This window comes from Pinus tabuliformis, chromosome 7 (assembly GCF_031772625.1).
Source record: "Pinus tabuliformis cultivar Carrire ecotype Pingquan chromosome 7, CPIR1, whole genome shotgun sequence".
NCBI lineage: Eukaryota > Viridiplantae > Streptophyta > Pinopsida > Pinales > Pinaceae > Pinus > Pinus tabuliformis.
The window spans coordinates 1,512,491,215-1,512,508,406 of NC_142293.1; the positions used below are offsets into that span (position 1 = coordinate 1,512,491,215).

Consider the following 17,192-nt stretch of genomic DNA (forward strand, 5'->3'; position numbering starts at 1 on the left):
CACTCACGACTTAGAGTTGGCCGTTGTAATGCTAGCTTTAAAGATCTGGAGACACTATCTGGTGGGACGAAAGTTTACACTTAAAAGCGACCATCAAAGTCTACAATATTTGTTCACCCAAAGAGACTTAAATGCCAGGCAAAGGCGATGGAGTGAATTCCTAAGTGAGTATGACTTCGGAATATCATATATTAAGGGAAAGGAAAATGTGGTAGCCGATGCCTTAAGCAGGAGACCCCGGATATTTTCTCTCATACCCATTAAGGTGGACTTAAGACAGCGAGTGCTGGATCGTCTTATAAAAGACAGCTGGTATTTAAAAGTGAGGGCAAGTCTTGAGGGGATTAAGGCAAAGGAATCTAAGTTCGAGGGTTATGAATTAGAAAGTGATGGGATCTTGCGATTCCATGGAAGGATGTACATTCCTGATGATAAAGATCTTCGAGAGACCATCCTCAGGGAAGCTCACAAAGCCGTATATTGTGCTCATCCTGGAGTAGGGAAAATGTATGCGGATACCAAGAAACTCTTCTTTTGGGCAGGCATGAAGCGTGATATCGCTCAATTTGTAGCAAAATGTATGGAATGTCAGCAAGTAAAGGCAGATCATTGTCACCCAGCGGGTCTCTTACAACCCCACGACATACCTATGTCCAAATGGGAGACCATCTCTATGGATTTTATCACTGGACTACCTCTTACTTCTCAGAGACACAATGCCATTCTGGTAGTGGTGGATAAATTAACAAAAAGCGCCCATTTTATTCCGGTAAGAGATACTTATGATGTTGCTGACGTGGCTCGAGTATTCATAAACGAAATTATCAGATATCATGGAGTACCTAAGAAGATTATATCCGATAGAGATTCGCGATTCACTTCCAGATTCTGGACGTGCATGCAGACAGCCTTAGGTACTCAGCTAAATTTAAGCACTGCCTACCATCCTGAGACTGATGGGCAAACTGAAAGAGTAAATCAAGTACTTGAAGACATGTTGCGAATGTATGTAATGGATCAGCAATCACTCTGGGAAAAGTATTTACCCTTGGTTGAATTCGCATACAACAACAGTTACCACAGTTCAATTGGGATGCCTCCATTTGAAGCTTTATATGGCAGACCGTGCAGAACACCGTTAAGTTGGGACAGGATAGAAGATCGAGTGATAATAGGACCGGAATTAATCCATGAAATGGAAGCGCAGGTCAGACAGATTAGACAGCGGTTAAAGGAAGCACAGGCTAGACAAAAGAGTTATGCTGATGCTCACCGATCTGATAGGAAGTATGAAGTAGGGGACCAAGTCTTCGCCCGCATCAAGCCAAATAAAAGTACTATTCGATTCGGAAAAGGGACAAAGCTGTCACCCCGATTTATAGGACCGTTTAAAGTCGTGGAAAGAGTTGGACCTGTTGCCTATCGTCTTGCCCTGCCACCTCACCTGCATAGAATTCATAATGTATTTCATGTTTCTGTATTAAGGCATTATGTAGTTGATCTATCTCATAACATCCAGTGGAAAGAATTGCAGGTATCGGACGAGGGAGTCATAACGGTCGAACCGTTACGTATATTTGAACGTAGAGTTCGACAGCTGAGGAACCGCCTGGTGGACCAAGTTAAGGTCCAGTGGGACAAGTATAGTCCTGGATCAGCGACTTGGGAGAATACAGAGGACATATGTCAGAGATACCCTAGTTTATGTCCATTTTGAAGAACTTTACACTATGTTTAGTATAATATTTACTTCACCTCTGTCAGAGAACAAAAACCATTTGAATGATTAGTGATAAACATGAAACTTTGCGGCATAATATATGTTTAAATTCTTGCTGGTACATGGATACCAAAATAATACACGTTTAAATTCCTGCTGGTACGTGGATACCAAAATAATATGTGTTTAATTCCTACTGGTACATGGATACCAAAACAATATATGTGATTATATTACTCAATTATAAATGTTGAAGTAAAGATTAAGACCGTCAAATGAATTTACTTCTGGTAGAAATTGAACAATATAAATCTATTTTATTTTATGCATGTCTAAACGAGCAACTGAAATAAAAGACAGGAAGTGAATACACCATATAGAAAAGTCAGAATACATGCATGAGAAAATAAACAAAATTATGTTATATGTAGATAATACATAAGTTATTTCGAATATGCTGATGCACATCTTACAAATGCTGGGTAAGTATAAGATTGCAGGTAAACTTGCAGATAAACTACGATTGCAGATAATTGATCCAATTTTCGAGATGACCACGTGATGACAGAACTCAGATCAGTTAAAGCTCAAAGTGATTCTTTGATAGGGTAGTAGCCCTGATTCTACTGGAGGGGTGGAGGTGTTACCCACCGTTTATCCTCCGAAACCTGGAGTCATGGGAGGACTGTGCGAGTCACGCTCCCCTAGACGTGTGATGATGACTGCCGGATGCCTACTGAGAATCAGGTCGGTATAGCCGACGCTGTTACTTTTGTGTTATGAATGGTTAGGTCAGTAAATTGACGCCATGGCATACTCTAGTAGAGGACGGATAGGATGGGAGCAGAAGAGATTAGGAAGGATAGGATGAGTTTGAATAGCTTGAGAAGCTGGATAGGAAAGGGCATGTCCGTTAAAACCTTGAACCTAAAGCTCTAACTTCGGGACGAAGTTTTCAGAAGGGGGAATGTATGTAACAACCCATCTAATTGAACCATTAATAAAAATGTTAAACTTTATAATATATGAATATATCTATATATATACACTAAATTTTATGATATATAGTCAGACTTTACAAATATAATTTAAAAATATATATATATATATATCATTAAAATGATTATAACATATTTTGAAATGTTATAAGTATATATATATCATTAAAATACTTGATAAAAATGTTATAAGTAAAAAAAAGAACATTTAATGTTTATAATATATATTAAATAAAATATTATAAGAAATATCATTAAATGTTTTACCATGTATTAAAGAAATGTTATGAATATATGTATAAGTTAAAAGTTATGAACTTATGGAAATAACGTGCCAATATAGATATCACATATGATGGATCGTATAAGAAATATCTGAACTCATAAAGACCTCCCTACCTACTGAAAATTTATTACAAGAAATATCGCGAGAGACTTCAATGCTGAGAGGCGGTGGCTGCAAGTGGGAGGGCGGCCACCGCCAGGCGAGGGGGTATATAGCAGAAGCCTGACCCGGGAGCAAGGGGCGGAAAAACGAGAGGAGAAAAGACTCATTAGCAGGAAACCAGAGAAGAGATTTTACAGTGGAAGAGCTTTGAGTGATCTAAGTTCTGGGCACGGAGGGACAGAGAGCCTCTGTGGAGAGCTTCTCTGGATAGAGCAACCAGGTTGCTCTGTCTGGTAGGGTGGTATTGGTCATCCCGAAATTGGATCAAATCAGCCAGCAGTTCAGGATTGCCAGTTCAGCAGCAAAACCGGAAGACAGCCAGCAGTTCAGGTAGGTGCAGCTTCAGTTTTATGCATTATTGTTTTTCAAATTTTATAAGTAATTCTATGCTTGCTGAAATTCGAATCTAGGGTATTACAAAACATGGGCGATGGTCATAATGATAGGGGGTAGAGCTCATGTTTGGCTTGTGTACACGCACTAAATTTTGTTGTTCCGACCATATTTTGCATTTTGTTGTACATTTCCTGTTGTATGTGGAGATATTATGCTTTTATCTTTCTTTTTAGCTGCATCAACTTCCGGGCATCATTCCATGCCTGACCCAAGGTGTGGACAAGGGGAAGGGGAGGCTAACACCTTGTGGACCCAATGGACAAATGTGGACCAAGATGGGGAAAAAGGGCTTGTAATGAGCGGAGGGGAGTGAGATATATGGCATCACGAAGCAGGACCACGCAACCAAAAACATGGTTTCGCATGTAGTGCCACTCCTAAAGCTAGTAGCCAATAAAGGAGATCCCACTGGACTAGGGTATAGGATTAACCCCCAGTTGAGGTAAAGGAACAAGAGTACAGTCAAATCATTTTCTTTACGTCGAATCCCCCTCTTAATCCATGCCCAAATGTGCCCAAGAAAAGCAAGCATATACACCCAATTACATAATGAAAAATCATACCTTCGAGATTAAGTGGCCCACCTTCAAACATATGATCATAACAAATGAGAAGGCACACAATGGTTGGCTCAGGTGGTGGAGAATAGTAGCACATCGAGCTATCAGGTGGTTGCAAGGGGCTGCTAGCTGTTAGATGAAGACAAATCTAGGAGAAAATTTCTCCTATAGGAGTCACCCATTGGTGGTGGGTAAAACCTGTAAGATAAAAGACAAGAATAAAGACTATGGGCTCCCGTACCAGGGAAGATGGCCCACTTACAACAATACTCAATCCTCTTCAACAAATCACTATCATGGCACTTTCACTGCAACAATGTTATTGAACACTCACTACTTGCATCCATCCACAATTTTGTTGTCACTGCAACTCTTGTTCTTAAACTACTTCCACAGGCACAAACAAATGTGCCATTGGTCTTCCCTATGACCAACTCCTACTAGTTCCAAATGTGGTCTTAGAAAACACAAGGCTTATCAACACACTATCATTTTTTGCAACTATTCTTTCAGCTATCAAGACTTAGCAACAGTGCCCAAATCTAGGCTCTCTGCTACAGTCCACAACTCAAAATAACCCAAAACAAAATCCCCTAAACTTCATCACAATTCAACCAATATTGGACCTGAAGCTCGGCCTGAACAAAGGCTTTTAAAATTGTGCCCTATATCTTGATGCTCATACAATCTTAGGCTAAGGCTCGACCTTGACAACCACCCAATTGTAAATTAATTTTTCCTGAAGGTTATGGACTACAGAGGAAGAGCTTGACCTAAGGTCTTTGTTGAGCGATTTACAATGCCCTTAACACCTACCAGTCTATGTCTGGAACAGTAGAGTAACTCAGCCTGATTGGATGCCCTAATACGGGGCTGTTACCAACAAACACTATTTGAACTGAGCCAACACAAAAAAGAGCAACCTATGCCCTAACTCAAGCCCTAAATTTGTCTCAAAATTGCTAAAGAATGCCTCCGAAAAAACATCACAAGAAACTCTTAAATAAAGATCTTGTTGCTCCACCGAAATTCTCGCAAAAGTAATCCAAAATCCTGGCCTTACTGATATCTCCTTTACTGTTAGCCTCGAAGGTTAGCTCAATTGGTCGAGTCCCCGTCATTAAAGCACCTTTGCTATTGAGAGGCCACAGGTTCAATTCTATCTCAGGGTCAGGCTTCGTGATTGAGCCAGCAAGAAGTGATCCCTTGGTGGATTTTCCTGGTACAGCTATTTTGTGGACGTAGTGGTTGATGATTTTCTAGGACACAAGCTAGAAACAAATTTCATCCACAGATAACTACTTCCAAGGATCAGCCAAACTTAATTTTACATACCATTCATCCAATATCATTAAGCAGTTACATAGAAGAAAATTCAACCATCAAACATGAAAGAGCAGTAGGAAAATAACCATGAAACCATGAGACAAGAGACACAGAAATTAGGGCTGAGGCTAGCGCAAAACCCACAAGGGGAAAACCCAGGTCCCAGAAATCCTTCCTTATGAGAGAGAGAGTTCATAGTTCATCAATAAATCAGAAACAGTATCAAGATAATAGCCAAACTAATACCCAAGAACAAAATGAAATCCCAAACCCTCCTGAAATTCGGCCTTCCTTTTCTCCTTCTGAAATTCGCTGGATCAGAAATGGACAAGACAAACTTGATGTGCTAAATGAGGAGGAAGGCTCTCCCTTATATAGACTTCAAAGGGGGGTTGAATGGGTGCCTCTTAGGGGCCCAGCGAACCTAAAATAATAAGAGGCCGACCTAATATCAGACCGCTGCCAGCCTTTCAACAGTTATGGACTTACTCATAGATCAGAGGTCCATTATGCAAAGGAATGAAGACAAGCTCAATAGCCTCTGACAACAAATAGAAGTTCTACAGATGGCAATAGAGATGAGATCCCTGGAACCGGCCTCCTCAAGTAATGAAAGACCAATAATTGCTCAAGTAGTTCTAGATTTGAACAAAACAGCAACTCCACAGCAGGAGGAGCCAAGGACAGAAGATCAATCTCCAAGATCAGAGTTACAGCTATGCTAGCATGTTGTCTCATTTTGTTTGTTTTTTGGCATATTTGCACATGTAGGAGCCATAGCATAAGAGTAAAAAGCAATTACAATTTTGTTTTTGCGGTGCTAGTAGGAGCATAAAGACTAGGTTCTAGAATGGGCTCCTTTCTTTTGAAAGGACAGATCAGATGTAAGAGCTGCTCTCATGACGCAGATCTTAGAAAATATATATATGTATATTCATTCTTATTTCTTTAATAGAAGTAATAGATCTGAAGACATAATATGTTCCAAATTTCCTAGCCTGCACCTTGGCAAAAGTAATTTAAGTTATCCCAACCCTCCACTTGTGGTATGAAGATGAATTCAGCCAAAAAGGGGCTTTCAGAGTAGTTATCTGACAAAACTTTTCACAGATCAGCAAAGCATCTACAGCTACAAGGAAGAAGATATAAATCAGTTGATTAAAAAAGAAACTGATAAAAGGGGAAAGGAAAGATGACCCGTAGATGAGATTAACTCCAACTAGTGCTCCCAAGATACAAATTAGACAATTACTAGCAGACATTACAGTCAAGCAAGGAAGACAGTTCAAGGCATATTTCATAATTGACATTCATGACTAGCTTTCAATCTTGTTTATGGTAACTTAAAGTGCTCATTGCTAGATTAATGTGCACATGCTCCATTAATAGCTTTATCACCAGGGTTTTGTACATCCCCATAATTTCAATTTCTTCGGTGGATATAATTATCAATTAAACATAAGTAAGATGTGTTGACAACAGGCTCCAAGCCAATGAAGATTATGTACTTTGCTTTGCATGCAAACAAGGAATTCCCAACTAAGGAAAATCACATGTAGATGTGACCTTGCACTACCAAAATTTATAAGGTCTAGAACATGTAAACCATTGTAGACGATTCATATAAAACCTACCCATAATTGATTTGTAACGATAAAACCAAACTTTAGACTAATTGATGAAACTTACGTTGCAAATATCATTTGGGGGAATCTTTTTTATTTTTTTATAATCACCAATGGTCTGGAAAGAAACTTATGAGAAATATTGGGAAAATAACAGAAAATATCGGCAAGCATAACCTTGGACCTGAAAAACTCAGAAAATAGGTAACATGAAAAACTTGGGAAAAATATGGTTATTCGCAACATTTTATCATCGTGAGAAGCATTTTCTAAAGTTTATATAGCTTTAACCTAAGCCTATGTTCCCATGTTTGAATCCAATCAGAAAATCGGAGTTTGTAAATAAACTTGTACCCATTCTTCTTTGCCTACACAGTATTGAGAATTTAAGAGCATTTTTTTTATTACAGATTCTCTTACTTGATTACTACTTGTGTACATCTTCTTATATTGTCTTAGATCCTTATTATTGTGTGTGTTCAGTACATCAAATAGCAACCAAAACAATAAGACAGTGACACAATGTTTAGGCTTTCAAGCCAGGGCTAAAACCTCTCCTCTTGAGAGGAAAACCCTTCAATCTCTTCTTATAGATGTTTAGTTGATGAATACCAAGACCCTTGACAAAATTTGACTCAAGATTACCTCCAAGATACTTGTCACTATCCCCTGCACTATTCAGCTTTCAATCCACAGTCTATAGACTTGATGTCACTGTACTCCTTCAGTTCTCGGTCTCCTTATACCTTCGTTGTCTAGTCACAGTTCTCGGCTCCTTCCTCGGCTGCCACAGTTCTTCGCTCAGGAATAAGTTACTTCGTTCATGTCACTGTCTTGAGACAGTCCTTCATGCTCTTCACTGTTATGATAATGATAGGACAGGCCACCACCGAGAGCTATACCGAGAGCAGTCACTGTGTGTATATATATATAGTCCTTCAAGAGTTATGTTCAGACTTCCGAGAGTTATCACTGTGTATAGATATAGACCTCCGAGAGTTCTGTTTAGACTTCCGAGAGCTTGACACGATGTATATGTATAGTAGGCAGACTTCACCGAGATATTACCCTTGATCACTATGTATGTGTATCTTCTTCGCTGACTGTATTATGAATGATCCGAAGACTTGTTTATTTGACACAACGTCACTCCTTATATATCCGAAGACTTGTTTATTTGACACAATGTCACTCCTTATATATCCGAAGACTTGTTTATTTGACACAACGTCACTCCTTATATATACATATAGATCAACGATGGTACATTAGGCCGACATGAGTGCCTTAAAGCTAGGCCGACATATCATCAAGGAGATCACTGTCTTTTATTTAGCCGACTTGCACAAGGATAGTGACACTTGTTCTTGGAGCGTAGACCTTTGACCTTATGACTTTTATAATACTTATGATGAGACATAAAATCCTAAAGACATCAAGAAGAAGTCTTTGACCTATGGTAAACACATCTTGCTCATGAAACCCATGATGCAAGGAATAATAATAATTTGTTTCTTCTTTTACATAATATCATAATTACAAGTCATAATGAAAACTGAACCTAGTTACATTTCCTTCAACACCAGACATAGCAAGAAAGTGTGACCATACCTGTCACAAATCTCCAGTTATTTTCATAACTGAAGAACACAACAAAAGATTGCCAATACTAGCAGAGAAGTCTGCTGATCAAAATCTTAAAATTTCAAAAGAATTAAAAGGGAGAGATAAACATACAATATCAACTTATTAGCTTCTACTTTACCAATTCACATTAATATATTTTAACTACACTGTAATTTTCAACTTTGAGCTTCTTGTAAAGACGTAAGGAGGTTAAATATTTCATCAAAATCCTTAATTTTTCTAGTTTTATTGAGAGAGAGACAAAAATGCATTATCAACTTATTGGCTTCTACTTTTGACATGTTTTTTTAACTGAAGAACACTAACAATATAATTTTATTAACTTGGGCCTTCTTGTGAAGATGCAAGGAGGTTAAATATTTCATCAAGTAATCATTAATTTTTCTAGTTTTAATAATATCTACTGATGAGGGGCAGGCAGCAGCGGGAAGGGGTTTTATTTAGCCCTGACGGAAAAATTGTATCGCAATATGCATGGGGACTTGGTCTAGTGACCAACAATCAAGTTGAATATCTCCCTTTATGGAAAGGTTTGGAAATAGCTAATGCAAAAAAAATTACCAGCTTATTAGTTTTTGGAGATTCAATGCTAGTCATTTGACAAATGACCAAGGCTAAGAAGGCGATATGCTGAGATTCTTCTTCCTTTTATTTTTTGGATCCTCATCTTTGCCTCACACTTTGAGCAATTGGATCTCTTTCACATGTACAAGCATTCTTAGCCTTGGTCGAATGCCACTTGTAAATCACATTAAGACACCAGGAAGGAGGTTAAATATCTTTCATGCTCACAGTTTCTTCAACAAGTTGTGCTTGAATTCTCAGTACTATGCCAAATGCATTGAATGAGTATATTCTCAACATACAATTCTTATCAAACCAGCAAAAAAGGACAAATTAAGCAAATGACAAATAATCCATAGAAACCCATTTCCCAAAACCAGAACTCACAGAAATAAGAAAAGTTAAAACAACATGCAGAAACTTAGCAAAGCTTGTAACCTTGTATTTTACACCTTCAGCGCAGGTATACTGGGTCGCAACTTACAAAATAGAATATTTGCCTAAATTAAAAAGTAACAAATCAGAACAAAAGCAATGTTACCAGACTTGATTCGGGCAATACTTCGCAAGCCATAAGACCTGAGAGATTGACTCAGCTCAGGAAAAATTCAGAAAATACTCAGCAAGTGCAAAAATATTGAAAAGGTACCAAATTTTTTATGAAAACAACAAATTTTCATTTATATCAGATTGTTCTATGACTGTCCAATCCAGAATATAAATAAATGTCCAAAATAGTTGCCTAATGCAAACTGCCTCTGTTATGATGCCCTAGTTGAGTTTGTAGATGCCCTGGCTGCTTCGATGTGCTGTCCTCTCAATCACCCATGATAGCATTCATTGAAGGAAAGAGCAGAGCATCAAAAAAGATATGAAAAAGTGCTAGTTTCGCAAGGCTTCTGGGATTTTATAGGTCAGCCCAACTATGACTCACCTGAGAGTCAAAACTGTTTGTTTGAAGACCAAGCAGAGTCAAACTCAGGGATTCACAGGTATGATCTGCAAACCTGGTAACAATGCACTAAATGCTATAATTTTATCAACTTGGACTTCTTGTTAAAATGTAAAGAGCAATGTTGCAAATATCGTTTCAGGAATATATTGTTGAGGGTCCAGAAAGAAACTTAGCAGACATATTGGGGGAAATATCAGAAAATATCAGCAAGAATTAACTTGTACTTGAAAAACTCAGAAAATATCAGTCCAATTGGCAGCCTGAAAAACTTGGGAGAAATCAGAAACATTCGGAGAAATTGGAGATATTTGCAATAAGGAAGTTAAATATTTCATCACGCAATCCTTAATTTCTCTAGTTCTATTAATATCTACTTATAATTTTTCTTTCATGTTCATAACTTCTTCCACAAGTTGCATCTGAATTTTGGATATACTGTGGCCAATATATTGTATGAGTGGGTAGCAACATGTCAAAACAGTGAAAAAGGAACAAATTAAGCAAATGACAGACAAAACTATGGAAATTCATTCCTTAAGAGCAGAACTCGGGCAGAAAAGCAAATAACATGCAGAAATTTAGCAAATCTTGTAACCTAGTATTTTACACCTTCGGTGCAGTTATTCTAGGTCACAACTTACAAAATATGATATTTGCCTAAACTAACAAATAACGAATTAGGGAAAAAGGCATATGGCCCAAGAAAAATTATTTCCTGACATAAAAATTCAAAAAAATTGCAAACAGATTGCAAAGCATAACGTATCCAGTAACCAAGTTTTGACATGCAAAGCCTCCATAGGATGAATTTAAGAGCTTCCTTGGTTAAGCTAACCTTTGGTAAGAATGGAACAAATGGGTCATCTAAAATATCTTCTTTTCAATTTTAATCAACAGAACAATAGTGACTTGGTACATTTGTGAGGTTGAAACTTATCAAGCATTAAGTCATCCACTACGGTGGACAACACCATCTGAATACCATGTAGAAGGAAACAAGTTTGGGTGCAAGTCTGTGTTATGAGGTGCAGCTTTCAACCTTGGGGTATACTTTTTGAAGCAAATTCCAGTTAAGAGGAGGAAGAGGATGATGATGATAAAATCAGCAGAAAAGGAAGTGGACCAGTTTGCTAGAATTCAAAAAATGCATTCACCTTAAGGAACCTGATGAGGGGGCAGGCAATACAAAGCCACCATGGCGGGATCAAATCGCCACCATGGCGAGATCAAATCGCCACCATTTCTCTCGTCATACTGTGGCCATCACCTGTCACAGCTCAGCACCAGCTATGACGCATAGTGCAAATGCGGACTAATGAGCTTTTGATTCTCATCACTCTTCTCCTGCCACCACACCTTTTGAGTAATGAGATGCAACTTTCAACCTTGGGCATGCTTCTTGAAGCAAATTCCAGTTAGGAGGATGATGATGACGACGATGATAAAATCAACGGAAAAAGAAGTGGCCCAGTTTGCTTGAATTCAAAAAATTCCTACACCTTAAGGATCTTGATGAGTGGACAGCCAATACAAAGCCACCATGGCAGGATCAAATTGCCACCATTTCTCTAGTCTTACTGCGGCCATCGAACCTTTCATAACTGGGCATCAACTATGACGCGTCGTGCAAATGTGGATTAATGTGCTTTTGAGTCTCATTACTCTTCTCCCGCCACCACCCCTTTTGAGTAATGCTGTTGGATTCTTTGGGAAGAGTGATTTGGAGAGTGATTTGGACTAATGAACTTTTGATTCTCAGCACTCTTCTCCCGCCACCACACCTTTTGAGTAATGAGATGCAGTTCTCAACCTTGGGCATGCTTCTTGAAGCAAATTCCAGTTAGGAGGATGATGATGATGACGATGATAAAATCAACAGAAAAAGAAGTGGAACAGTTGCTTGAATTCAAAAAATTCCTACACCTTAAGGATCTTGATGAGTGGACAGCCAATACAAAGCCACCATGGCAGGATCAAATCGCCACCATTTCTCTAGTCATACTGCGGCCATCGAACCTTTCATAGCTGGGCATCAGTTATGACGCGTCGTGCAAATGTGGATTAATGTACTTTTGATTCTCATCACTCTTCTCCCGCCACCACCCCCTTTGAGTAATGCTGTTGGATTCTTTGGGAAGAGTGATTTCAAGAGTACCCCGGGTCAACCGGACCACTATTAGTTAAATCATAGGTGCGAACAGACAACCACGATTGAAAATTCTTAAGCGACATCCCAAGCCACGGTGTTCTTGAAAAACACATAGTTAATTTTGAGCCCTGAGCTTTGCCCTCTAAAAACATTCAGCACGAGGCCAAATGAGAAAAAAAATGCAATTGCATCATCATTCAGGACATAGACAAAATACAAGAACTACTGCAGTCAAAAACTGTCCATCCGTAAACATACAAAAAAAACCTCTGATATCTTTGATACTACAATTGTCAATTGTCAATCCGTAGACCATCGATCAGAGGATACCTTTTGATACTTCAATTCCAATTTCAAGTTCAGGTGTAAGCACCTAATGCAATACAAATCTTCTGTATAGACCATCGATCAGAGGAAACCTTTGATACTTCAATTCCAAATTCAAGTTAAGGTGTAAGAACTCACGCGAGAGAAGAGCTCACAATAACGAAGCAGAATTACAGAAATTCAGCTCAAAATAACCAGCCATGGCAATCTATTCGAGATATAGCAAAAAAAAGTATCAAATAGCAAAACCTGTGAAGGTGTACCTGCTGTTGCTTGGCGACTTGCTCTCGCAGCTTGGTGGCTTGTTTGCGAATCGCATCCATTTTCAATTGCCCCGGCAGTTAAAGAAACCCCTTAGCCTTCCGCATCACTGCTAATCACAGCTTCATTTCGAGCCCTATTTGAATTCCTGCTTATTATCAGAGATTACAAAGGAGATCCATTCAGTAAATTTAACATAATTTTGAAACCCTGCAACAGAAAGGATGGCCTTTTAGACTCAAACAGTGGGCCTAGGACATGAGATCTGAGTATACTATACCAGAAATTCACTGTACTACCGGAGATCTTGCCGGGAGGCAATAATTAAAACGGTGCAAACTACAGGCTGGATGTCCACGTAGACATTGGACAACGTAATTTGACAGGCAGGGTTCTAAAAAAATGGTGGGCGTGGAGTTCTTAGGGTATTACTGGAGGAGGTTATCGAAAGATTCTGCTTTGTAAGTGCAAATGCTAATTGATTTATGGATTTATTTACCGTTAGTTTTAAAGGGAAACACAACTTCAACATATTATTCACACCGTCTTTAATGGTTGAAATGTTTTGCAGAACTTGGTCACATAAACAACATGATATGTGGGGTTATTTTTGTCTTTAGTTTAACTTTAAATTTTATGGATAGAGATTGAGGGTGAGACAATCATGGAGATTGTTCAAATTTTATTAGTCTGCGATGCCATAACATTTTTTAATGGGATATAATGTTTTTTAATTTAATGTTGGATAAGTTGGTTTAGGGCAAGTTTTAGGTAAGTTTAATGTATGTGTAGATTGTTAAGTTTTATGGTATGGGATATGGAAATTTTGTAACTGTTTGATTTTCAGAAACAGATTTACATTATATCATATTCTAAATCTTTGGTTTTTTATGAGGAATATAAAAAGCTCATGAGAGTTTGTCAGGGGATCTTATTTTTATGATTGAAAATCACAGCTTTTTTTATGGAGCGTCTTCAAATAATATTGGGTAGGTATATATATATATATATATATATCTTTTAATGGTAGTAGGTTCATAAAGGCTTGGCTAAACATGGGCAGATCATCAAACACAGTTGTGGAATTGATTGCAGCATGGGCGTTACATTTTATTTGCTCTTCATATGGTGTTAAGGTCCTTTAGGTTTTCAGTGATTCCATGTGTGTGATCAACTTGCTCTCAAGTCGCTCTTCTCTACAAGCACTTTCTATTCACAGTTGGAAGCAAAGGATCCTACTTCTAAAATCTACTTTTCATCTTTTGTTTTTTCATCACATTTATCGCGAATGGAATGCGTAAGTGGATTATCTCTCGAAGATGGCCTTGAAAATGGAGGAAGGATTTTTTTTTAGGAATTTCAAGGCTTATCAAGGATTAGATCTAGCAGAATTGGTATTCTTACAAGTTATCAGCTAGAGGTCTTCCTTCAAGAGTAGGAAGTTTTTTGTTGATACTGGTCTCTGCCAAGTTTTTTGCGTTTCCAAGCTGATCTTAGGCTCGTCTATTTGTATCAAATGGTCGGTCCTTTCCCCTAACGTGAGACTCTAAATTTTGCATAGTCCATGCTCTTCTAGGTGATTGTCTTTATTTCTATTAGTTAATACTTATATGTTCAACTTTCTCTTCTGGGTTTGTTTCTCAGCATACATAGATGTCCCTCCTCTTTATGGTCAATTTTGTAAAATGCTCGAAGGTGACGATACAACAATATGAACAAGGTATGATGATATATGTTGATGGTAGATGTATTCAAGTTGTAAATATTTCATTTAATGAAATCGGTTATTATCCTTCTCTGGAAAAAAAAATGTACTTGTAAAAAGGATTAAAACAAATATTAATTTTATAATAAAAGTATTTTTAGTCAAAGGATTTTAGCTCTAATGATTAGTGAACAATTTGATTTTTTGTTGTGTGGATTCAAGTTTCTAAGAGACGTGTTATAACTCGTTTGTTTGTGGCATTTATGAAATAGTGGTATTTGGTGCAATGGTGAGAGATCCTTTGAAGTTATACATTCTCCAAAAAATCTTTTTTGGTTTAAAAAAATCATGAATAAGGAGTATTTTCTTGAAATTATTTAAAGTTTTAAAAAATAAAATAATTTTAAATTAAATGTACTTTTGACTTCATATGTAGCAAGAGGAAGAAAGTTTCTACTTAATTAAATGGTTTTAGCAAATATCTAGCGAGGCAAATTTAGTATAAAAACATGTAAAACCTATCTAGCCATGTCATATCATAAAGGGATTCAAATGCCTCAAATATCATTAGGCATTGGTAATATTTAATTTCAGCAAATCAATTTCATCATTTTAAAATGAAAAATTACAATTTATAAAGTCCAAAGAAAAAGAAGTCAAAAAGTTATATCAAAAATAATATAATAGTTTGTTATTTATCTTTTTTTCCAAAAAAAATTGCTTTCAATATAAAGTCATCTTTACCCCCAAATTTTAAACACCTAAAAATATGAAACATTTTAATTCTTTCAAATTATTCATAAATCCTCATGTATGTGTTAATTATATCTTTTTTATTATTATTATTTTTAAAACAAAATAAAAAAAGTTTAACAATAAAAGTGAATATTCTTATAAGTTGAGAGGCCCACTTGGGAGTGCAAGTTTCCATTATGATTTGATGTTAACATCCTCCCTCATTTCTAACATTGTGAATGGTATCATTCTCATGGTTTTGGTAACATCCTCTTTCATTTTTAGCATTGTCAACATATCTCATGGCTTTGGAGTACAAGTCATTGTGTTATGTCATAGTATTATTCTTTATTTTGGTATCTTCATCATTATGAATGATTTCAATTTCATATCTTGGTGGGCTCTTTTTGGTTTGTGGTTATCATCTATATGATCTAATTACAAATTATTATTATTGCACAATATTTTATAATGGGATTCCATTCCATGTTTATACTTACACTACTATATGTAACTCAACTTTATTGTTCAGAATTATGCTCCTCTTAAGGTTACATGATAGTGCTTTAAAGTGGCCTTGCTTTGGAGAAAATTAGCAACTTATCTTATACCTACTTTTGATCTAGATTTTGTAGTAGGAAGCTTTTGAGAGTTGTTATATCTCCATCTCACATAAGTTAGGCATTCCAAGTGATAAAGATCATGGTAATTGATTCTTAAAGACTAGGATTAAGGAATGATTATAGTCATTTTGGCTCTTTGAGAAAATGAAGAGAGTTTCTTACAAATGTATTAAGGGGTCTTTCCTTGTTAAGACATGCAAACTCTTCAAAGAACTATATTGACACTTCATGCACTAGTGTGGAGTGGGTTGGTCATTAAGACTCTAGTTCAACATCAAAATATTCTTTGAACATGTTGCTTGTTCAACTCTTAGTCATTTATTGGACCTTTACATTAGCTTAATGGTAGATCAAGGAACTAGAGATGATGGTGATCAATCTCCTAATAATTGGGATCATGGATAGATTAAAATTGTTTGAATATTTGAAAAAATGAGAAAAAGAATCTATAAATAAATTAATCAAAGATCTTTCTTGGTTAGGGCATGGGCATTATTCAAAGGGCTACATTAGTGTTCCATTGGTGAGTGTAAAGTGGCGAACTTATAGCACTTGAGTTAGGTATTAAAAAATTCCTTGAGGATAACATCACATCAATTTAATTATTTGCATTGAGAGAAGTAAGATGTCCTTATGGCTTGAGGTGGAAGATATGTCTTACTTATGACATATATATGCAAAAAATAAATTGGAAAAAAATAGCATTTCATGTTTTGTTTCTTAAAAAAAATGATTTATTAATAATTAAATAACTAACATATATGCCACTTAGTCTGTATTTTAAAAAATTTACACATTGTTTTTTTAATTCCTTATAAGATGTAATAAATTCAAAATTAAATGAGTCTATACTAGTTTTAACATGAATATTTGGTTATTCAAATTAAATAGAATTATCTCTTTCAAATAATATGAACTAAAATTTGTCAAGTCCCACTAGCACAATTGGTTAAGGATGGACCTCGTTAACAAGGCGACCCGGGATCAAACCTCATGGGGGTGGTTGTGCCTATGCTAGGGGGAGTAGACGTGCTAAAAAATCTAATCAACTTAGGGCTGGTGTGGCCTAGGCCGGGTGCGCTCCTCGGGTGACTTGAATGAATTAGATGCCCCTAGGTCGCAGTTTCTCAAGTCACAGGTCAAGCCTGGAGGA

General features: G+C 37.0%; 1 protein-coding gene across 4 annotated transcripts in view; it reads right to left on the reverse strand.

Moving 5' to 3' along the window:
* LOC149253588 (SH3 domain-containing protein 2-like) overlaps positions 1-13,450 on the reverse strand; it is a 259,548-nt gene extending 246,098 nt beyond the window's left edge. The window contains exons 1-2 of one of the 4 annotated variants that reach the window (XM_089459975.1): positions 13,276-13,450; positions 12,979-13,124 (exon numbers count right to left, since the gene is read on the reverse strand). In XM_089459975.1, the coding sequence (XP_089316101.1) occupies positions 12,979-13,038 (60 nt within the window). In that variant the 5' untranslated portion in view covers positions 13,039-13,124; positions 13,276-13,450. The other 3 variants (XM_089459973.1, XM_089459972.1, XM_089459974.1) reach the window with 3 other exon arrangements.
* Positions 13,451-17,192: the final 3,742 nt, after the last annotated feature.